This window comes from Callorhinus ursinus, unplaced genomic scaffold (genome assembly GCF_003265705.2).
Source record: "Callorhinus ursinus isolate GAN/ISIS: 27379988/994484 unplaced genomic scaffold, GSC_fseal_2.0 scaffold106, whole genome shotgun sequence".
Classification (NCBI taxonomy): Eukaryota; Metazoa; Chordata; class Mammalia; order Carnivora; family Otariidae; genus Callorhinus; species Callorhinus ursinus.
The window spans coordinates 1,074,669-1,098,068 of NW_027397168.1; the positions used below are offsets into that span (position 1 = coordinate 1,074,669).

At 57.3% G+C, this 23,400-nt stretch overlaps 1 protein-coding gene across 5 annotated transcripts; it reads left to right on the top strand.

Moving 5' to 3' along the window:
• Window positions 1–102: 102 nt before the first annotated feature.
• ZNF444 (zinc finger protein 444) lies at window positions 103–16,677 on the top strand. 5 transcript variants are annotated; one of them, XM_025848819.2, is made up of 5 exons: window positions 366–461; window positions 5,063–5,144; window positions 6,004–6,348; window positions 13,922–14,006; window positions 15,534–16,677. In XM_025848819.2, exons 3-5 carry the CDS (start codon window positions 6,037–6,039, stop codon window positions 16,118–16,120), a joined length of 984 nt encoding a protein of 327 aa, XP_025704604.1. In that variant the 5' UTR covers window positions 366–461; window positions 5,063–5,144; window positions 6,004–6,036; the 3' UTR covers window positions 16,121–16,677. The 5 variants fall into 5 exon arrangements, with proteins under 5 accessions (XP_025704605.1, XP_025704602.1, XP_025704603.1 ...); XM_025848820.2 differs by lacking the exons at window positions 366–461; window positions 5,063–5,144 and adding an exon at window positions 103–269; XM_025848817.2 differs by lacking the exon at window positions 5,063–5,144 and having other exon boundaries at window positions 315–425.
• The last annotated feature ends 6,723 nt before the right edge of the window (window positions 16,678–23,400 follow it).

The following is a 23,400-nucleotide window of genomic DNA, read 5'->3' on the forward strand; positions in this document are numbered from 1 at the left end:
CTCGGCCTCCCCGTCGGCACGTCTGCGCATGCCCGCGTCCGCGTGCGAGCCAATGGGAAGCCCTGTAGGCATTCTGGGAAATGTAGTTTAGAGCCTGGCGCGCCGAGAGGCCTTGTTTGTCTGGGCTAATAGGCCGCTGGCCGTGCTCGAAGCACCTTGGAACGTGTAGTTCAGAACTATTTGGAGACGGGCGGGAGAGGTTCGTCACGGCGAGCGGCCAATGGGAAGCGTCCTTTTGCCGCGATGCTTCCTGGGAAATGTAGTTCTAGGTGAGGCCAGTGGGGCGGGGGGCGGGGGGCGGGGTCGGTGAGGGGCGGAACGGACGCCTCGGTGTCTGAGGGTTAGGGGGCGGGGGACGGATGAGTTTGGCGCAAAGCCTGCCGGGGCATGGAGTCCCGGTGAGCTTTGTGCGCATGTGCGACGAGGTGAGGGGGCTTGGGGGGCCTCGTCTGGGAGAGTGAGGTGAGCGAGAGGGGAAGGGGGGGTTGGGGGGGCGGTTGGATGCGCTTTGGGGGGGGGGGGGGCTGGAGGCCGGAGGCCGGAGGGATGGGGAGCGGGGGGCAGGGGAGAAGAAGGGGGCCGAGCGAAGCGGGAGGTAGGCGAGGGGGAGGGGAGAGGGAACGGGAGGGGGAGGGGCTGGGGAGGGTCGGGAAGTGGGAGGGGGCTGTGGCCCCTGGGGGTGGAGGACGCGGGAGAGAGTGGAAAGCCGGGGGCGGGGTGTGGGGGAGGGCCCCGGAGGGGGAGGGGCGGGGGTGGGGCCGGGAGCGGGACCGGGGGCCGGGTCCTGGGCGCGGGAGTCCCGCGGGCGCTCGCACTCGTGCGGAGCTCCGGGCGTCCGAGGCGGCGGCTGAGCGGCGCGCTCCCCTCTCCGGGTGCAGAGCGCCCACGTCGGGGGGTCGGGGGCTTGGTGCACGGGAGGCAGTTGGCCGGCGGGGGCAAAGTGCTCCAGGCTGCGTTCGCCTGCCGAAGCGGTTCCCCGAGCCGGCCTCCGGGCACCCTCTGTGCCCGCCGTTGGAGTCCCGGTCCCCTCGTAGATGGCCGTGCGCCTGTTTGGTGGCTAGCGGTGTCGCCCAGCGCCTCCCTGAGTAGCAGTAAGCGCGCTCCCACTCCGAGCACTTGCTGGGCCAGGTGCTGCTTTCAGCATTTTTTTTTTTTTAAGCTTTTATTTATTTGACAGAGAGACAGCGAGAGAGGGAGCACAAGCAGGGGGAGGGTCAGAGGGAGAAGCAGGCTTCCCGCGGAGCAGGGAGCCCGATGCGGGGCTCCATCCCAGGACCCTGGGGTCATGACCGGAGCCGAAGGCAGACACTTAGCGCCTGAGCCACCCAGGCGCCCCTGCTCGCAGCATCTTGCTTTGCCTCGCGTCTCACACTCATACGCTGGGACTCTTGCATCCCTAGGGTTTTTCTTCCCATTCTGCAGCCCAGGAAATGGAGAGCCCATGTATAAAAGGTGCTATTGTACTTTGTCCGAGGACAGATAGCTAGGAGGCTGAAGAACTGGGATTTGCTCCAGAGCCCTTGTGCTCTGAGTAAATATTTGTCCAGTGGACCAGTGGCTCTCAGCCGGGGGTACGTGACCATATCTGGAAACCTATTTGGGGTCGCAGTTGGGGAGTTGGGGAGACAGCCACTGGCATCTGAGGCCAGGGATGCTGCTAAACCTTCCACAGGGCATGGGACGGCTGCCACAACACAGAATTCTCCAGCCCTATGTATGACGAGCGCTGAGTTTGGAAAGCCTGCAGTAGGCACACAAGTCTTCATTGAGCACTTACTGTATGCTGAGCCACTTCTAATTCATATCCTTAGTAGCCCCATGTGGGGAAGGAGCTGTTATCAGTGCTGGTTTACAGGTGGAGAAGTTCAGCCCACAGAGGGGCAGGCAAATCATGGATCCAAGGTCAGGCACTGGATAAATGGCAGAGCTGAAAGTGGAAGCGTGATGGCCAAGGTCCAGAGCCCACCCCTTAAGCATTTTGTTAACTGAGCGTGCCATGCAGAGGTGCTGGGTGCAACCGGATTGTGGACCCTTCAGCTTGATGCCTGGGGCCTGGCTCCCTCAGGTCAGATTCCAGTCCCATCCCAGAGGGATCTTTCTCACAGCAGAGCAGGCTTCTCTGCATCTTTGGAGACTCAGCTCTGGCCCAGGTCTTCTGGGAAGCCCTCCCGGCCATTCCCAGGCTTGTCAGTCCTCAAATGGAGGGATGAGTGGGCAGGAGGTGATGTTGCAGATTGGCTGTGGAACCAGGCAGACCTGGGTGTGAGTTTAGGCTCTGTTACTTATTACCTGGGTGACTTTGGGCAAGATGTCTTCACCTTCTCCATTTGCAAAATGGGGGCAGTAATAATACTAATTTCATAGGACTGATCATCCCATAAATTTTCTTTGAGTGCCAGCCAGCATGCTGGCCTCTGTGTCTGTGGTCTCTTGCTCTCCTGAAGCTTAAATTCTCATGAGGGAAGAGAGCACACAAATATAACACACCGCCTTGTTAAACACTAAGGGGAAATTAATAAAGGTGACAGGATAGTAACTGCAGGGTAGGGTGTGTGGATGCTATGTTAATTGGATGATTTGAGGAGGCTCTCCAAGTAGGGGAAATTGCATGGAGGCCTCAAAGAAGAGAAGGAGCCAGCTGAGCAAGGAGGAGGGGAGAGGGAAGAGCAGGTACAAAGGCCCTGGGGCAGGACTGGCCTTGAGTCTGAGAATATAATCAAGGGGCCAGTGTGCCTGGAGGAGAGCCAGGGATAGAATGGTAGGAGACAAGAAAGGTAGGCAGATGTGAGACCTTGTGTAGCAAGGAAGCAGAGGGTTTTGAGTGGGGGAAGTGACATAATGTGATTTGTATTGAGGGGAAAAAACCCTTTCTGATTGCTGTGGAGTGATTTGTGTCTAGGGCGGCAGGCTTGGGAGCAGGGAGATGATGAGGGGGGCTGTGGTGGCCGGCCCAACAACGAGATGATGTCCATGGTCAGTGGCGTAGTAGTAAAGAGCCAGAGCTTTGGACTTGGGCTGTCCAGGGGACCTTTCAGCCCAGCTACTCAGAGCCTGTGTCCCAGAGCCAAGGATCTTCTCTCTTGACCTCCTTTGCTCTGCTGCAAAATGCGGTTGGCCACAGAAATTTCTTGTATCAAAAGGAGAGTTGTTCAAACACAGACTTTCTCTTAAATCTCATTGGTCAGAGCCCTTGTCTACCTCCTGCCTTGTGGTCGAGAGGAGTGTCCTTTAGTCGTGATCGAGAGCAAGCTACTGTAGCAAGGAGGCCCCAAAACACAGTGGCGCAAGTCAGATAGAACTTGTTTTCTGACAGTGCAGTGGTGTTCTGGGTTGGGTCAGTGCCGTGACCCACAGGGTCATCCAGGATCCCTTCTGTGTTGGTCCCACCATCCTTTAGGTCAGGGGTTGGCAAACTTTTTCTGGAAAGAGCCAGATAGTAAATATCTCTAACCCTGTGGGCAGTTTTGCAGGTTATTCAGTCTCTGTGATTCTACTCAGCTCTGCCTTCTGAGCTCAAAAGCAGCCATGGACGGTGCATGAGCAAATAGGCATGGCCATGTACCAGCAAAACTTTATGTAAAAAAAGAAGAAGCGGGCACCTGGGTGGTTCAGTCGTTAAGCGTCTCCCTTTGGCTCAGGTCGTGATCCCAGGGTCCTGGGATCGAGCCCCGTGTGGGGCTCCCTGCTCAGTGGGGAGCCTGCTTACGCTTCTCTCCCTTGCTCGGGCTTTTTCTCTCACTACCTCTCTTTTTCTCCCTCTCAAATCAATAAAAAATCTTTCAAAAATTAAAAAAAAAAGGCAACCAGCTGGCTCACTTGGTAGAACACGCGACTGTTAATCTCAGGGTTGTAGGTTCAAGCCCCACATTGGTTACGGAGAATACCAAAAAATAAAATCTTAAAAAAAAAAAAAAAGGCTACAGGCCAGATTTGGCCCACAGGTGGCTGTTTGCTGACCCCAGTCCTAGTGGTTCTCAAGTGTTTTGAACTCAGGACCCCTTTATATTCTTAAAAATTATTGGAGATCCCAAAGCATTTTTATTTATAGCAGTTGTGTTTATGGGTATCTATCCTATTAAAATGTAAGGTCAAAGAAATTTCAAAGTATTAATGCATTTAGAAATAGAAGTAATCAACCTTTCACATGTTGACGTAAATAACATTTTCTAAATGGAAAGTAACTGTGTTTTCCAAAACAAAAAATTGGAAATGTGGCCTTATTTTTCTGCGAATCTCTCCAATGCCTGGCTCAAAGAAGACGGCTGGGTTTCGCATCTGCTTCTGCATTCGGTCTGCGTTCATGCAGCCTCTGGAAGACCCCAGCGTACACTCAGGAGAGAGGGATAGTAAAAGAGGCAGATAATGTCTTACTGTTGTGATGACGCAGTTCTGACCTCTCAGTGCCCCAGGGGTCCCTGGACCACACGAGGACGTCTCCTCCAGGCCGGGGTCTCTCAGCCTGGGTGCTGTCGACATTTGGGGCTGGATCATTCTGTGCCGTGGGACTGCCCTGTGGGCTGTAGGACCCCCAGCTGCCCCCCCCCCCGCCGGATGCCGGCAGCATGGTTCCCCTGCCCCCATCCAGCAGTCAGAAGTCTCCGGACATTTCCAGCTGTCTCCCAAGGTCACATCACCCCTGGTGGAAGCACTGCCACGTCCAGGTCCCCTCCTTCAGGAATGGGAAGAGGAAGAGGAAGGCACACAGCTTCCTTGGGGGCGGGGGGATTGGACAGAGGAGGAAGGGGAGAGTGGATGGGGGCCAGTCCTGCAGTCCACCATGGTTCCTGATCCCTGGACGTGACTGGGGGCCTGTCCGTGTATGGGGCAGCTCAGGCAGCCACAGGAATACCACAGACTGGGGCTTCGACAACAGATGCTTATTTCTCAGTTCTCGGGCCGGAGTCCACGGTCAGCTGCAGGCAGATTCGTGTCTGGGCTGCAGTGGGCAGCCTGCTTATCTTCTCACGTGGCGGAGCACATCCGGGAGATTTCTGTTCCTGCAAGGGCTCCGATCCCGTGGATTCCGACCTCATCCTTATGGCTTCTCTCGTCTCTTTTCCCCGTTTTATTGAGGTGTAACCAACATACAGTGTTAAGATACACGTGACACTCTGACGTGGGTACATTGTGACTCGGTCGCCACGGTGAGTTCGGTTCACGTCTTTTGACTCGCATAGTCACCCTTGCTTTTTCTTGTGGTGAGAAAGAACCTGTAAGCTCACTCCCCTAGCAGCTTCCAAGCAGACGGCACAGTCTCCTGAGCCCCAGTTGCCACGCTGTATGTTAGACCCCCCCACATGACTTCTCGTCTCCTACCCGGAGCTTGTACCAGCTCAGCCGACACTCGTGTGCTCCTGCTCATCTCCCCAAACCCACCTCCAGATACCGCGGTGCTGGGGTTGGAGCTTCATGTGGACTTGGGGGGCCGTGAATAAGGAAGCGGTTGCAGAGGTGTCTTTGGAGGAGGCGTTGTGAGCATCTGTTGCAGGGGATGCTGGGGACTCAGGGAATGCGTGTCATCGGGGTGACCAGTGACGACGATGATAGCACTGACGGGACCTCGGGGCTTTCTGAGCACTCGCTGGTGCCGCGCACTGTGCCAGCTGTCTGTGTGTTTACTCCTCACACGAAGCTGAGGGAGGAGTCGGAGGAACAGCAGGGCCCGCGGTCACCCTCAGGGAAGGGCAGAGCCGGGATCTGAGCCTGGGCCGTCCCAGGACGGGGATCCGACTCTCCCTTCCTTCGGCACCTGTTGTGTGCAGGGCCCTGGGCACAGCAGCCCACAGGCACCTTCCTTCCCAGGCACTCCTCCCTTGGCTGTGCCAGGTAGGGGAGCACTTCGACCTACAGGGGAAACTGAGGCACAGAGGGCACCGCCGCTTACTCCAGGTCACCCAGCCCTGACCTCTGACGTGGGCATGTGTGGGGTGCACCCGGCAGGAGGCGGTGGTTTCTTGAGTCCCTGAGCTGGGCTCTGACGGTGCTAAACGCCCCTCCCCACAGGTGCTGCCGTCCCTGCGGGGCTCACAGACCCCCATGGAGGTCCCGTCTGCCCAGCCCGTGAAGCAGGAAGGCCCATCGGCCGAGGGCCTAACCCTGGACTCGCCCCGGCACCGCTTTCGCCACTTCCACCTGGGCGACGCGCCGGGCCCCCGCGAGGCACTGGGCCTGCTGCGTGCCCTGTGCCGCCAGTGGCTACAGCCCGAGCTGCATACCAAGGAGCAGATGCTGGAGCTGCTGGTGCTGGAGCAGTTCCTGAGTGCCCTCCCTGCCGACATCCAGGCCTGGGTGTGCAGCCGGCAGCCCCGGAGCGGGGAGGACGCCGTGGCCCTGCTGGAGGAGCTCTGGGTGAGCACAGGGTTGGTGGGGGGTGAGGGGCCCTGCTCGCACCCACGTCCCTCAGCTGCCACCTCACCTGGTTGGAGACCGGCCTCCCCCCTCCCTGCCTCGCCTCTGCTCTCCGGAGGGCCACTGGTCTCAGGACACGATTGAGCGTGGGGAGGCTGTGGGGTGGGTGTGTGCATCAGGCAAGTAGCGCGGTGCAGAGGGGTGGTCCCCGAGACGCCCTCCTGTTGAACGATTCAGGAGGAGGACTCAGAACCATCCGAAAGCCGTCTTGCTCACAGTTGGGGTTTGTCACGGCAGAAGGACGCAGATCCGGTCAGCGGAGGGAGGAGGGGCAGGGCTCTAGCCCAGCCCCGTGCACGAAGCCTCTAGCTTTCCTCCAACGGGGGCGCGTGGACGGTCCTGCTGGCCACGGAGCGTGACAGCGTGCGTGTGGTATCGCCGGCTGGGGTGGCTCCTTGAGCCTTGGTGCCTGGAGTTTCTGTTGGGCTCCGCTGTGCATGCATGACCCGCCTCGCCCTCCAGCCCCCCTGGAGGCTGAGCGCATCCTGGGGGTCTGAAAGTCTCCGTTATAAATTGTACTGTTGGACTGGCCAGTGTGGCCCCAGGGCCCCCCACACACAGTCGCTCACGTCAGGTAGGCTGCCCCAGGGCCTTAGAGGTCACCTCCCGGGGAGACTAAATGCTTGACTAAAGGCAAGGGGTCGCCCGACAGGAGCCTGTGGGCCCTGCCCCCACCCGGTTTTGTGGAGTGTGACAGAACCTCCCAGGTGCACAGCCGGGCCGGTCCATTCACGTGGTGCCTGTGGCCCTTTTGCCACAAGGACTGAGCAGGGCAGTGCGGACACAGACAGCCGAAAACCTTTACTCTTGGTCCATTGTAGGAAAAGCCCGCTGACCCGCAGTTTAGAGCCGCGCTGTCCAGGGAAAATAGGACGTGAGCCCTGTCTGTAGCACGTTGGAAAGGGCGGAAAGGGACACGCGGCTTCAATTTGTTGAACTCAGCGTATCCGGCCTGTTACCACCTTGGCAGGTGGCACGTGTCCCCTTTCCAGGTGCTCAGCAGCCACATGTGGGCCGCGTGGTGAGCGGTGGCCAGAGCCTGGCGGGCACGGGGGTCAGAGGCTGGCGGACGGCGGGGGTGAGCAGTCAGAAAGATGGGAGAGTGTCCGCTGTGAGTGCCTGTGGCACCCCATTGGGTGCTGGGGACGCAGCCGTGGTCTTGTTGGCCCCTTCCGTCTCTGAGGCCCAGCTCCTCTGATAGGCTCTCCCCCGCTTCCTGGGACCAGCCTCACCCCTCCCCTCACAGCCGCTTCTCTGGGTCGTGGTTCCCTGTCGCTGCCACCGTCACACGTCACTGCAGAGCCCGTGCCTTAAAGACAACCCAGACGAACTCACTTGGAGTGCTGGAGGCCAGGAGTTTGACTCGGGTCTGGCTGAAACCTGGGTGTGGGCAGGGCTGTGTTCCTTCTGGAGGCTCGAGGGAAGAATCCATCCTTGGGCCTCACTTGACCTCTGCTTCCAAGGTCACGTCCTCTCCTGACCCCGACCCTCCTGATGATACTGGGCCCGTCCAGATAATCCTGGGCTGTCCCCTCATGTCAGTTACACCCGCAAAGTCCCAGCCCTTCTGCCACATGAGGGCACAGAGCCACGAGCCCTGGGACCAGGGACTATTGTGCCTGCTACAAAGGCAGGTGCGTGTCCAAGGACTCGGAAGTGGTGTGGGAGCGCGGCATCAGATTCTCGTGGAGTCATGATTCCCGGTGATTCCCCGACGGCTTCCCTGGGTTCCCGGGAGTCATTCTCTCCCTCTCTGGTAGGAGAGCAGCCTCGGGCTGGGAGCCGGCTGGAGCATCCCTGGGGTGATGCTGTTCTGCGGGATTGCACCGAACCATCCATGGCCCCTCTGATGCTGCTTCCCCATTGCTGGTGGGACAGACACCTTCTTATTGCACTCAGACTGTGGCGGAGGGACCTGGAAAGCTAGAGTCTGGGAAACGCCTCTGGGACGAGGGTGTCTCTGAGGTCTGGGTCCTCGCCTGTGTGGGGCAGAGCCTTCCCTGATGCATTGTGCACGCACTGCTGTAAGGCCGTGGCTCCAGACCTCGGCTGCCTAGAACACGTGGGGGCTTTGAAGAACACTGCGGCAGGGTCTCTCACTCGGGAGCTGAGTCTCCTGTTACCAGGTGCGAGGGGCCACGGCTTCAGTGTATTTTTTTTTTTTAAGGTTTTATTTATTTACTTACTTGAGAGAGAGAGAGAACACAAGGAGGGGGAGTGGCAGAGGCAGAGGGAGAAGCAGGCTCCCCGCTCAGCGGGGAGCCTGATGCGGGGCTCAGTCCCAGGACCCCAGGATCATGACCTGAGCCGAAGGCAGACGCTTACCTGACTGAGCCACCCAGGCACTTGGCTTCACTGTATTTTTAACTTTTTGTGGGGGTGTACAGTTCTCTGCATTGTCAACACACGGTGGTTAATTGTAGCCATAGTCAGGACACAGACCTGTGTTGTCACCCCAGAACTCCGTGGTCCGCCCTCACAGGCGCCCTCGCCCCAGGGCCCCACGGGCTGCCAGTCTGCGGTCCGTCTTCTGGGGAAGCACAGAAAGGAACTCACAGTGTGTGAGCTTTGGGGGCTGGGTCTTTGGCTCAGCACTATGCCTTTGAGATTGACACATGTGGTCGCGTGTGTCAGTAGTTGGTTCCTTTTTCACGCCAAGTAGAACCCCGTGGTGTGGACACACCAGTTTCTCTGTCCCTCCCCCGTGGAAGGACCCAGAAGTGCTCTCCAGTGTTGGGTGATTTTGAATGCAGCTGCTTTAAAGACCTGGGGGTGCATTCCTGCGTGAACCTGAGTTTTTATTTAGCTGGAGTGGATCGCAGGGGGTGCGAGGCCTGGGTTTCGTGGCAGGCGTGTTTGATTTTAGGAGAAACCGCCAAACTGCTTCCCGAGGTGGCTGTGGCACTTGGCGTTGCCACCGGCAGCGTGTGAGCCTCCACAGTTCTAAGGGCTCTTCTTGGCTGCTCTGATTCCAGGGGGCCGAGAGAAACCCCTACCCGGCTGAGCCGGCCTTGTGGAAAATCATGTTATGGTTCGTCTAGCAGTGACTAGAACATAGGCCCTCAAGCGCAGGAGCCATGACTGTCTTGTTCACTGACGTGTCCCTGGTGCTTTGAGTAGTGCCTGGTACATCGTAGGTGCTCAGCAAAGGGCTTGCCAGGGAGCAGCGAGTAACCCCCAGGCTGCTTCTGTTGGTTGCGGGCGGGCAAGTGCGAAGTTTCCTGTCAGGTCTGGAGGGAGAGCCTGGTCTGTTCTGCAGGTTAGGGGAGACGGCGGAGGGGGGACCAAATTGGCCACGGTCAGTCACCTGCATCCGGTCCCGGGCACACAATAGCCAGGGGGCCAGGTGTCTGCCAGCCCAGGAAACCCAAAGGAAAGCGGGTGGGCGGTCAGGAGCTGGGAGGCTGGGAGGGCCGGGCCGCAGTCAGCACAACAGGAAACGCCCGCCGGCCTGAGCCTCCGGGTGCTCCGGGAATCCTGGGGCGGCAGAGACAGCCCGCAGCACGGGAAGAGCATGGGCAGCCGGCAGAGGTGAGAGCCGAAGCCGGTGGCACTGGCGGGGCCGGTGTGCAGGAAGGCGAGGGCAGCAGGGAGCCCGGAGAGGTGAAGGCGGGTGGCGTGGTCGTGGCTCAGGGTGGCCCGCAGGGCTTGCTCAGCTGATGAGGTTGAGTGGTCGGCTAGATTCTGGCTAGACTCTGAACCTTCGGGAGAAAGACGTGGTCGGGTCTCCTGCCATCACTCCCTGCCCCCTTGCCTGGTGGAGCTGGAATAAATACATGAATGAGTTCCAGGGTGGGAAGTGCAGACCTGAACCCAAGTGTCCTAGCTGCCCCAGATGGGCAGTGATGGTGGCCAGGCGGCTCCGTGTGCGGCACCCAGGGGTTCCTCCGAGGACACCTTGCTTTGATACCACCTGCAAGTTTGGGGGTCCCCAGGGCCAGCGTGGGTTCGGTAATCCATGAGAAGGATTCAGGACTTGATGAGAGCTGGGGTGCTCACAGTTCTGATTTGTTTCAGTGAAGGGACGCAGAGCACAGTCAGCGAGGGGAGAGGCACTTGGGGCAGGTCCAGGAGCACGCCTCTCCTGGAGGCGCCATGGGGACAGCACCAGGTTGTGCTGACCATGCTGACGAGGGAGGCTCTCGAGCCTGGTGTCCAGGCTTCTTATTGGAGGTCAGTTATATAGTCTGACTCTAGTCTCCAGCCCCTCTGGAGGCTAAGAGCCCCCCATAAATCCTGTTGTTAGCCCGGCCTGCCCGTCTCCACCCAGCCCTGAGGGGTCGGTACTGCATACTGTTATCCTCTGTCTCCCGGATGGCAGTGTGCGTCCCAGAGAAGTCAAGAACCTTGCCCAAGGTCACAGGGCTAGTTGGGGGGCAGCGGGAGGAATAGAACCCACAGGCCCTGGCTCTAGATCCTGCTTCTAAGCCCTGCTGTACGCCAGATACTGAGTCCCCAGTGTCTCACCCAGGGCCCCAGCCTCATCCCCATGGCCACTCTGCCTGAATATCTTCTTGTGGCTGGGGCTTGGTCTCTGCACAGCCTAGCATCCCATGTCTGGGACCCCAAAGCAGAGAGCCCCAGGCCATCCAGAGGATGTGTGTGCCCTAGAATCGCCAGGAGAGCCTGCTGGCGGTGTGGCTTCCTGGGTTCTGCTCGCGGGCGGGCGCCTGGCATGTGTCCTGCCCCTGGCCTGCTGCACTGGGGGCGGATGTCACCTGTGGGTCGCAGGAGCCCCACCGAGGGCCGTGGAGCTGGGGAGTTCCTTCTGCCGTGCCCTCGGCATCTGCCAGTCTGGGTCAGGACTCGGGGTGAGACTGAGTGCCACCTCAGCCCCTCTGCTCTGACCCCAGGGTGGGAGGTAACTTGCTCGGGGTCCCACAGGCAGGCCTGTGGCTGGGAGGCACCTGGGGACCTGGTCGGCCTCAGGCCAAACCCTGACTCCACACCTCGGTACCCCCTTATCTTGACTCCCTTCTTCACCAGAGCAAAGGCAGACAACTTGACCCTTTTTCCCTTCCATCGTTCGCTCACCTGGCGTCCCTTGAGGACGGTCGGAAGAGGCACCGGGAAGTGGAGCCCTGTCCTCTTCCACGGTGCGGGGAACGTGATGCGGGGCAGTCGCAGTGGGAGACGTCTAGCAGTTCCTATGAAGGTTAGACACCTGCTACCCTGTGAGCCAGCACTTCACTGCTGGGCGTACGTCCACACAAAACTTGTCGCTGATGTGAGGCGAACGGCAGCAGGCCAGCAGTCTCCGTAACAGGCAGAAGATGGAAACGACCTGTGTGCCCACTGGAATAGATGCACAGAATGTGGTCCAGCCTCACAAGGGAACATTATTCAGCCACGCAAGGGACTGAAGCACTGACGCCTGCCAGAGTGACCATCAAAGACGTGACGTGGAAAGGGGGAAGGAGCCAGTCAGAAGGGACTGTAGACTCTGCAAGATTCCACTAACGCAACACCCAGAACAGGCACATCCACAGACCGAGAGAAGCCTCGGCTCCAGGAGTTGGGGCAGGGAAGGGGCGTAGCTCTACTGGGTTTGAGATTTAGTTTGCCAGTGACGAAAATACTCTAAGACTGGGGATGGCTGCACAGCTCTGAATACACTGAAAGCCGCGGAATTGTATTTTCAGTGGGTGAATTCTGCAGTAGGTGAATTATGTCTCGCAACAGCTGTTACTAGAAGGATTGGTACCAGGGATTCCACAGAAGGAAGGCAGGCCCTGCCCTGCCCTCCTGGAGCCCACAGTCTGTAGGAGGAGGTGGGCAAGCACAGGCATGAAAATGCAGCGTGACAGTTAAGGCGACTCTGTCAGGGAGGAACAAGTGATAACTCCACACAAACTTCAAACATTGAAGAAGGTACACTTCCCAACTCCTTCTGTGGGCAAAACCAAAGATGCTACGAGAAGGAAAACTGTAGGACAGTACCCTTAATCTCTAAATAATTATGTTGCATGAGAGAACCGCCCCCCCCCAAAAAAGAGTACCTATTTACTCTGTGGTTCTACATACAGTTTCTAGAATATGAAAACAGCTCTGTAGTGATGGGAAATGCATCAGCATTTGCTGATTCGTAATTCGGGGATTCAGAGAGATCACAAACGTGCATAAGGAAACTTTTAGGGGCTGTTAGATATGTTTGCCATCTCGACGCTCATGGTAGTTTCGAGTGTGTACATGTTGAAACTCACTGGATCGCATGCTTTAAATATATGCATTTATAATGTACATCCATATTATAACCTCAATAAAGCTGTTGAGTAGTGGGGCGTGATAGGTAGCAGGATAGGGGCTGTTCTTAAATCACACAGGGTCATAAACCTGTGTGTGGTGGCAGGGATGGGGGCTCAGTCAAGTCTTGAAGGACATGTCAGAGGTAGACAGGGAAAAGGGGATGGGAGAAGGAGTTCTAGGCAGAGGGAACAGAATGTGCCAAAGAGTGGAGGTTTGAGAGAGCCTGGCACGCTCAGGGCATCGTTAACTTTCTACTATGGACTTCCAGGAAAGGACCTGGCCAGAGGTGGGGCTGGAGGAGGAGGTGGGGCCGGGGCCCATGGGCCACAGCAGAAGGAAGCAGCGGGTCATCACCTGTAGCACCATAACAGCCTGAGCTGCACGAGTGGTCAGGAATCAGTTTACAGTCTGCTAGAGCAAAAAGGTGACCATGCAAAATATTCCTCCTGCCACCACCAGACAACGTGGGCGTTCACAAATTCCAAACAATGCACGTTTGAGAAAGGCTCTCTGGAAGCTCCCTGCAGAGTCTTCTTGCTAGTTGATAGAATTTTAGGCATCACTGACTTCCATCCTAGCTGTTGCATTTGAAAGAAGTCAAATATGAGAAGGGGGTTGGATGTGTGGAACTCAGGAGTCAGCTCTCCTTCGTTGGCACTAGGATTCTGATCTGTTCCTTGGGGACAAGGGCTTAAGAAACAATGACAATAGCATAAAGACACCTAAAATAGTCTGAAACATTTTCAGTAACCTTCGGTGTTCTGGCTGGCACCATCCTGCTCACAAGTGGTCTACTGTTTGAGCTGGGAAAAGTTCCATTGCTTTATTTTTTTTTCACAAGTTAAAGGTAGCTTATGTGTTTTTCTTGTGTATTTTGTCAAGGAGTTTGCACTTTATCCAGAGGGCAGTAATTATGAAGCTAAGGTAGGAATTAAAGCAAGTGTATCAATTGTCTGTTGCTACCTAACAAATCACCCCAAACTTAGAGGCTTGCAACAACAAACACTTGTTGTCTCACACAGTTCCCGTGGATCAGAAATTTGGGGCAGATCTGACTCAGGGTCTCATGAGGGGGTCACCTGGGGGCTGGAGGGTCTGCTCCCCAGACGGGTCCCTCACCTGGTGACCAGCAGGAGGCCTGGTAGCCAGCTTCCCCCGGAGCACGTGATAGGACTTGATGACTGCCTAAACATGGGGTTGCAGGGGAGAAAAATTAGAGGCTATCGCTGTGGTTTCCCATTTCTGAGTGTGGTATCTCTTATTTCAGGGACCAGCAGTGAGGGCACCTCAGGATGTGACAGAAGGCTCTGGGGTGACCATTGGAAAGGATGGTGTTGGGATGATGCCCTTAGGTGAGTAGCTCACCCCCTCACCCACATGATGCTCCTCTCCCACCCTGAGGGGTCCCCCTTCTGCTCATCCTTCATTTGCTCAGTCAACATTCCTGGTGTCCCTGCCATGTGCCAGGCCCTGAGCTAGGCCCCAGGGCTGGAGATGGATCAGACATGCCCCCACAGAGGGCACAGCGAGGTCAGACAGAATAGCCGGCGCCCAGCCATGCATACCAGCTGCTGGTGTGTGCCAGGCACCATTCTGCCAGCTCTCCTGCAGCCTGTGTTGCCACGTGGCAATGTGGCCCCAGTACATCAACAGTTTTTTCTCAAGAAAAGACAAAAGTTTGGATTTTTATGAAACTGCCTGATTTCCACATGTTCTTTACATTTTTAAAACACGCTGCTGTGCACCAAGCCAACACCACCGTTGGTTGACCCACTGGTACACTCTGCTCTCTGGAAGCCGGTGTCCAACAGAGTAGAAACCCAAGGTCCAGAGAGCTCAAGCTGCTTGCCTAAGGCCACACAGCAAGTTAAGGCCAGAGCCAGGGTGGGGACGGTGGCTTCTGCCCCCGATAGCAGGTGTCTCTGCTCCCAGGAGAGGCCAGGACACCAAGGCTTGGGACTGGCATGGAGGGAATGTGTGGGTGGGGGCGAGGGGTTCACACTTTTTGTGTTGCACTGGGATTGTTTTTGTAAATTGAATCATGAGCCGGAGCTTATCTCCCTGGAACTCCATAGAGCAGTTTAAAAACCTGGAGAAAGGAAATGTGAGGTTCTTTGTCCACCTGACTTACCCACCCAATCATTTGTCTACCCAGAACCCACTCAGACGCCACCCACCCCCTTCACACATCATGCAGTCAAGCCACCTACTGTTCAGCCATCAGCCCGCCTCCCTGCTCTCGTACATGTGCCCCCCCACTGTCCCCTCTCCGTCCACCCCCCACCCCCATCCATCCACCTACTGTCCACCTACCCATCGTCCATTTTTTTTAAACCAGGATTTTTTTTTTAAGATTTTGTTTATTTATTAGAGAGCAGGGGGAGGGGCAGGGGGAGCAGCAGATACCCTAATGAGCAGGTAGCCCGACACAGGGCTCAGTCCTAGGATCTGAGATCATGAGCCTAGAGGAAGGCGGATGCTTAACTCCCTGAGCCACCCGGGCGCCCCACCGTCCATCCATCTGTCCGTCCTCCACGCCTCCGTCTGTACCCATCTCCTCCTCCATCCGCCCACCTACTGACCTGCCTTCCTCCATCAAGCTGCTCGTGGGTACACCACTCATCTTCATCCCCCATTCACCCACCCTCCCTCACACCCACGCATCCATCCGCGCCTCCATTTGTTAGGCGCTGCCTGCAGCGTGTACCGAGCACTGTGCCGGGTCCCAGGGACACGGATGCATAAGAAGCCTGCGGTCAGCCCTTCCCCCGCCGCCATGGTTTCCTGGCATTAAGCTTTGCCCCCGCCCGCGGTGCCCTGCACCGCCTCACCACCGTGTGCAGAGCCCCCTGCCCTCACTCTGTGCCTTTGCCCGGCAGGAGATGCGGCCCCCGGGGCTGAGGTGCTGGCGACGGGGGACGCCCAGGCCACGCGCCCCTACAAGCAGGAGCCGGGCAGCCCTCCGCCGGCCCCCGCGGCGCCGCCTGCGCCGGGCCTGCCCGCCTTCCTGGCGGCGGGGGCCCCGGGCACCACCTCCTGCCCCGAGTGCGGCAAGGCCGCCCTGAAGCCCGCCCACCTGCTGCGCCACCGGCAGAGCCACTCGGGCGAGAAGCCACACGCCTGCCCCGAGTGCGGCAAGGCCTTCCGGCGCAAGGAGCACCTGCGGCGCCATCGCGGCACACACCCCGGCAGCCCCGGGCCGGCCCTGCGCCCGCTGCCCGCGCGCGAGAAGCCGCACGCCTGCTGTGAGTGCGGCAAGACCTTCTACTGGCGCGAGCACCTGGTGCGCCACCGAAAGACGCACTCGGGGGCGCGGCCGTTCGCCTGCTTTCAGTGCGGCAAGGGCTTCGGGCGCCGCGAGCACGTGCTGCGCCACCAGCGCATCCACGGCCGGGCTGCGGGCGGCGCGGGCGCGCCGGCGGGGCCCGGGGGCGGGGGCCCTTTCCCGGCCTGGCCGCTGGGGTAGCCGCTGCCGTGCCCGCGCCGCCCGCAGCCCCCCCCCCCCCCCAGCCCCCGCCCCCGGCCCGCAGCCCTCCTCCTCCAGCGCTGGCTCCTGAGTCGGCACCCTACTGTTGCCTCTGCCCTTTCCGCCCTGGCCACACTTCCCTATTCGGTTCTCACGGCTCCCGGGCCTTCCCCCTCCTGGCAGGTGCGTCCACGAACCGAGCCCCCCCCCCTTTCCCTGTCCACCTGCCGCAGGCCCCAGGCGCAGCGAGGCCGGCCTGGTGCCCAGGAGAGGAGCGCAGGGCAGGGGCGGCAGGCCGGCCATGGATCCAGAGGAGGCTGAAGGAAGGAGACAGGATCTTGTCCCTAGGAAACCTCTCCCCACCGGGGGAGAGGGGGTGGGGGGGTGATGGTTCTGACAGGATGGACCGGGCTCTGCTGCTGTGCTCCTTGGTCTTGCCCCTCTCTGTGGCCGGGAGGGCACATGATGGACAGAGATGCCTGCTCCTGGGAAGCACTGTTGGGACTACAGTTCACCAGCATCTGGAGAGTAATAAAGTTGTTGATGGGAGGTGCCGACTGGAGTCCCACGTTCTGTGTAGCTGACCCTCCGCGGACTCCCCATGGCGTGGGAGTCCCTGGGCACCAGCTCTTGGCCCTTGAGCCTAGAGAGGAGGTGGTGGGAGATGGGTTTCATCCAGCCCACCTGGGGGCCCAGGGGCAGGTGTCTCCACTGCTGTCTTTAGAGGCCAGAACGAGGCTCGAGGGAGGGATTGGCCTAGTGCCAAACCCACCTGGGTTCTAATCTCAGCCTGTGGCTTCCTGGCCGCATGAGTCTCGAGTCTTGGTGTCTACATCTGTAAACAGCAGTGGTCCCCACGTACATTGCTAGAGCCTTCATTGGGGGAGGCCCCCAAATATCAGTATCAGTAAGTCTTGAGGAACCCATTTTGCCAAGAGAAGAATCCAATCTCTTGCTGAGGATGGGGTATGAGCTTGGGGGCCATGGGTCTGGGACCCCATCAGAGGGGGAGGGACTGGGGGTGGCTCACTGTGGAGTGCAGACCCTGGCCTGCCTCATCAGCTCCCCTGCCCCCCGCCTTGTCCTCGGTTCAGCACAGTCCTGGGGTTCAAACCCTAGTGTTTTCTCTTGAAGATGCTGTTGCACCTGACCAGTCTAGGCTCTGGTCGCAAGGGGAGTCTGGGAGCGTGACTAGCTGGACTGTCAGGCGTCTGTAGCTAGAGGCTGGCTCCCCCTTCCAACACCTGTGGGGCAGGACGGTTCCCAGACAGCTGAGGGAGGCGTGGGTGCCAGCAGTCTCAAGGAATGCCGTGAGTCTGCCGAGGTGCCCTGGACCAGCCCCTGGGTCTCAGCACGCACCTTGTGAGACAGGTGGGAAGGGCAGGTCGGAGGTCCAGTGGAGCAGTGAATGCAGACTCCCTGCTTGCCGGCGTGAGCCCCCACACGCGCCCGCGTCGCGGCCGTGTCGCCGTGCCCACTGTCCAGCAGGGGAAACCGCTTGGAGAAGCTGCGTCTGCTGCTGCAGGACCTCCGGAGGCGGGGTGGGCCGGTGATAACAGGACAAACTGCTGCTGGCTGTGGGTCAGGCCCTCTGTCGGCGCTGAAATCCACCATCCCATTTATCACCACAGCCCAGTGAGGCTGTCCCCATCACACAGATGGGGAAACAGAGGCCCTGGAAAGGTAAGTGGCTGCGGGTCCACTGGCCCCGCGCGCGCTCATCACTCAGTGATCGTGGGGCCTCTGCCACCCCCGCGAACGCGGCTTTGGCTGGTGAGGCTCCGCCCCTTCTAACAAGCTCTGCCGGACCCTGATTTCCTCGGGGAGCCCCTCGACACACACCGCCTCCGTCAGTGTGGACTGATGATGACGGTGTCCCGCACTCGGGATACAAAGTCATCCCGAGCCCGGCTCGTGGTTAGTGTTGGCGGTCAGGTGCTTGGGCCTTCGGTGCCCGCCAGGGGGGCGCACCCTTCTGGCCAGCTTCCACGTGTGTCCCACCAAGACTTGGGGGGCAGCCCTCTGACAGGAAGGAGATGCGAGAAGGCTGACAGGAGGACCCTCCACAAGGGCAACAGCAGGCTCGGTGCCAGCTGGTGGGGGGTGCAGAGTGCTGCACACATGACCCCCCAGCGGCCCTCCGCCCCGCCCCCAGACTCACCGCGGCCACAGGCGTCCATCTCCAGGATGTTGCTGGGGTGGCAGCGAGTGGGAGCGACCCAAAGTCCATCCCTGGGAGAGTGGGGGTGAGGGGGTGCACCCACATCGCTCGGGAAAAGCCCAAAACTCAGAAATAAGAACATTCAGCGGTGCCTCCTTATGAGATCATGCAGAGCATTGAAGTCCTGTCTGAGGGTCATCTTGTAAATGAAGCCGTGACTAACAATTGTTTGGGGGCCGCCATTTAGCCCTCCTGCCAAGTTCGAGGTTAACTTGCACACAGCTGGTTCGTGTGACTGTTTTTGTTCGCTCCGATAGACAAGATACCCCCCGACCCCAGTTAGGGTTCACTGTCCTGCGGGTCATTACCCAGTGTGGACGCAGCAGCCTTGTTCTCCCACCAACCGGATGGTCACGGTTCTCGCGTTCCTCTTCCCAGCGGGGTCTGGCATTCTGCTGGTCGACCGGCAATGAGCTAAACCAAACGGCTTTGCACAGACCAGCAGTGATGAGGGGCCAAGGAAGGAGGGCATGACAGTCGTAGACTCCGCATGTGAGGAGAAGCCAGCAGGTAAAACCAGCAGTGTGCCCCTGCCCATTGCCCCTGTGATGAGGCTGGGTGACCTCAGAGCCCCCGTGACAAGCCACCTTCTCTGCAGTCCTATCTCCATCCACCAGCACCGCAGACCAGGAAGCCTGGACTGTGGTTCTGGACTTCCCTGCTTCCTCCTTAAGCAACGAGGAGCGAGACCGTTGCCTGTCACGGTCCCCGTGGGACCTTGCAGGTGGCCAAAGGCTCCAGTCGGCCACGTGGGGGTTTCCCTCTTGCTTCATCACCTTGGGGTCCTGACATAGCGGCTCTGTGGGGACCCAGTGGGGGTGAGTTGGTTTCTCCTGGGGCTCCCCTCGGCTGCTGCCTCCTCACCCCTCCCTTGTCCCCAGTTAAAGGGAGTCAGCACATCAGGTGTGAACCCCAACTCTGCCCCTTACCTGCTTGTGAGGAGGTGAACCACAGGAGGGCCCTGGTCCCTCCTCATCGTCGTCTGTGCGGCCGGTGCCTGCTTACTGGTCCCCTGAATCCATTCTGATTTCACTTCCAAAATATAGCCTGAGGCTGCTTCCTTCATCCTCATCACCCCCTGCTAAAAGCTTCCTTCCCGGCTCCCGGTGACAGCATGAGGGTGTGAGGAAAGAGATGGCGGTTAGCTATCGGCAAGCAAAATCAACCTAAGATGGGGTGCCTGGGTGGCTCAGTCGTTAAGCGTCTGCCTTCGGCTCAGGTCATGGTCCCAGGGTCCTGGGATCGAGCCCCGCATCGGGCTCCCTGCTCCGCGGGAAGCCTGCTTCTCCCTCTCCCGCTCCCCCTGCTTGTGTTCCCTCTCTCGCTGTGTCTCTCTCTGTCAAATAAATAAAATCTTAAAAAAAAAAAAAAATCAACCTAAGACGAGGTGCCCATTCCCAGACGAGCCTGGGCCTTTTGTCACCACAGTGGCAGGGTTTCGAGAGTGAGCAAGCAGAGCAGAAATGAGCAAGACCTCGTGGGGCGTAGGCTTGAAGGCAGCACCACTTACTTCCGCCGGCTCTTAGCCAAAGCAAGCTGTAAGGCCAGCCCGTACCCAAGGGTGAGGAGAGAGCCCCCGCGTCCCCCCACGTCCTGATGAGGAAGTCATGGAGTCACATTGTGAACGGTTTGGATATGGGAAGAGGTGGGGCCCCCAGTGCAATCCCTCTGGTAAAAACTCTCTGTTTGTTCAGAAATCTCTCATGAGCGTCTGCTGTGGCCAGGTCCGGTATCAAGTGGCCCTTGGAAACAGCAGGGAACAAGTCCGTGTCCAGCCGAGTGGACACAAACAGTCCAGGGCATGTTTGGGGGCAGACAGTGGAGACTGGAGAGTCAGGAAGGTCCGAGGAGGGGCTTGGGTGAGGCCTGGGGAAGACAGGACAGACAGTAGAGGGAACAACCAGGTCCAAGGCCCTGGGGCAGAGGGCCTGGTGCTGGGAGGAGGCCAGTGCGGCTGGAGCGAGGAGGGAGGGGAAGGTGAGTCGCGAAGGTCTGGGCAGACGTGAGAGCTTAATTATATTTTCAGCACGCTGGGAAGCCACTGGAAGGCTTGGGGCAGGCACTGCTTTATCCTGTTTGTATTTTAAATGCGATATTTTCGCTGCCGTGTGGAAAAGAAGTGGAGGAGCGGGGAGAGGTTGAAAGCAGGAGACTCAGAGGTGTTGCCCAGAGTCGGTAAGATGCAAGTGAGGGTGAATCCCTTCTGGGAAAAGTGCAAAGTGTCTTCCGCGTGCTTACTTGTGACCTTGGATCCAACCATGTACCCTTTTCTTCAGTCATGCAAATGGGGGTTAGTAGTACTTGGGGACATGGCTGCGTGATGGTTAAGCAAATAGGCTCCAGAGTCCAAATGCCTGGGTTTGGATCTGGTTATTTACTAGCTGTGCGATCTTGGGAAAATTACTTAACCTCTCTGAGCCTCTGTGTTTGTAATTGGTTCCGTGAGGGTAATATCTACCGCATAGGGTTATCAGGAGGATTCAGTGAGGTCAGGCGCACAATGTCCTTAGCACATCACGTGGAGTCTAGTTAGTGCCTGTGATTACTATAAATATGATTATGATATATGATGAAGGCACCTTTCCACAGTGGGTCCCTTCCTAGCCTGCTTCTTTATGATGCAGTGTCTCAATACTTAATTGTTCTCATAACAACTCCGTGAAGATATTATTATTATTATTATTATTATTATTATTTTAAAAGATTTTATTTATTTACTCGACAGAGAGAGTAGCCGAGGGAGAGGGAGAAGCAAACTCCCCGCCGATCAGGGAGCCTGAAGTGGTGGGGCTCAATCCCAGGACCCTGGAATCATGACCTAAGCCCAAGGCAGACACTCAACCAACTGAGCCACCCAGGCGCCCCTATTTTTGTTATTTTTTTTTAAGATTTTATTTATTCATGAGAGACAGAGAGAGAGAGAGGCAGAGGGAGAAGCAGGCTCCCAAGGAGCAGGGAGCCCGATGCGGGACTCGATCCCAGGACCCTGGGATCATGACCTGAGCTGAAGGCAGACGCCCAACCATCTGAGCCACCCAGGCGCCCTATTTTTGTTATTTTTTTTAAAAAATAATTTCTAAAGATGAGGAAATTGACAGTTGGCTACTTAGGAAGTGGCAAAGCTGGGATTCAAACCCAGGCACTTCTGGTTCTGAAGCTCTCTTTCCACGTCCCTCTCTTACTTGGAAGAAACACAGAGCAGCCCCAGGAATGAGAGATGCCAGGACACTAAGGCATCAGAAGTGCTGAATTCCAGGGTGGGGAGCTGGTTAAAAGCCACTGCATATGCCCCCTTCCCATCACAGAGCCAAAGGGAAGTCTCAGATTCATTTTTTAATCTTGAGCATCAGAGGGCTTCTAGGGCAGGGGGTTCCAAATGACAATGACAATGGGGTCCTAAGAGGTTGCAGAAACAGGTGAAGGAGCTAGAGGTACATGACAGAGACTGGTGAGGTCTGTGGTGAGCTGGCAAGAACACACTCTATCAAAAGCTGCTCCTCAGCCCCAGCTGGTGGCTGCCCACTGGAGACTTGGACCCAGTGTTTACAGACCTCCGACACATCGAGAGAAGCCAGAGATCCAGATCTTTATGTGAAATTCCTGAACTCTACACACCTGAACTCTACACAGCCTGCAATTCTTCAAAAACACTGCAGAGGAACCAAAACAGATGAAAAAAAACAAAGCAGACAAGCTGACACACCCAAAGCATGCTCAAGGGTCTGGTTGGGGCTACCCCTTTGCAACATCTGACCTGATTCCTCAGCTTACCAGTGAAGTGATGGAGTGTGACTGTCCCAAAACCACATGGCGGGGCAGTGAAATGTGAGGATGTTGGAGAGAGTCGGGGTGACTGACTGACTCCTTCCTTCCGGGAGTGTGGGGGTGGGATGAAGTTGTGGACACAGGAGTGGAGAACCCAGAGGTGTTGGAGCAACACTGATCTTTGGGTTGTGGGCAGGAAAGGGAATGGGATCTTAATCCTTTTTTTTTTTTTTAATTTTTCAAAGATTTTTATTTATTTGACAGAGAGAGAGACAGCGAGAAAGGGAACACAAGCAGGGGGAGTGGGAGAGGGATGCGGGGCTCGATCCCAGGACCCTGGGATCATGACCCGAGCCAAAGGCAGACGCCCAACGACTGAGCCACCCAGGCGCCCCATGGGGTCTTAATCCTAACCCAAGTTCCCAACCCCATGAGGCACCTGGGTGGCTCAGTCAGCTGGGTGTCCGACTCTTGGTTTCGGCTCAGGTCATGATTTTAGGGTTGTGAGACTGAGCCCTGAGTTGTGCCATGTGCTCAGTGGGGAGTCTGCTTCCCCTCTCCCTTTGCCCCTCCCCCCGCTCACGTGTGCTCTCTCTCTCTCTCTCAAATAAATAGAAATAAAATCTTTAAAACAAAGTTCCCGGGCGCCTGGGTGGCTCAGTTGGTTAAGCAACTGCCTTCGGCTCAGGTCATGATCCTGGAGTCCCAGGATCGAGTCCCGCATCGGGCTCCCTGCTCAGCAGGGAGTCTGCTTCTCCCTCGGACCCTCCCCCCTCTCATGCTCTCTCTATCTCATTCTCTCTGTCTCAAATAAATAAATAAAATATTTAAAAAAAAAAATAATAAAAAAATAAAACAAAGTTCCCAACCCCAAGCGATAGCATGCCTATGCCCTTTAGAGAATTAATTGTAATCCCTTAATTTCAGTCCAAGCTAATGAAGAACTGGTTGAGGGACACTTGGAATATTCAGCACAATGGACAGAGGCGATTGCTCAAGGCTGAGCTCCAGGAAGGAAGGATGCATAGGACCCGACTCCCCCAAACCCATTTTTACCTCCCTTCTCAGATGGGAAGGAGAAAAAAAGCTTTCATGTAAGGCTGTTTTTGAACTGTACAAGGACTTCCAGTTCACTGCCTTATTGTGGATATGTGAAGGGATTTCTTGGTAAGATTGAAAAGATAAACATGGGTCTAAATTTTTAGACCTTAAGAGAGTTTTATGAATGCCAAATTGCTGGACTAGGTGGTGAGCATGGGTTTGTAGAGCCTGCCAAGCTCAAAAGGGGTAAAAT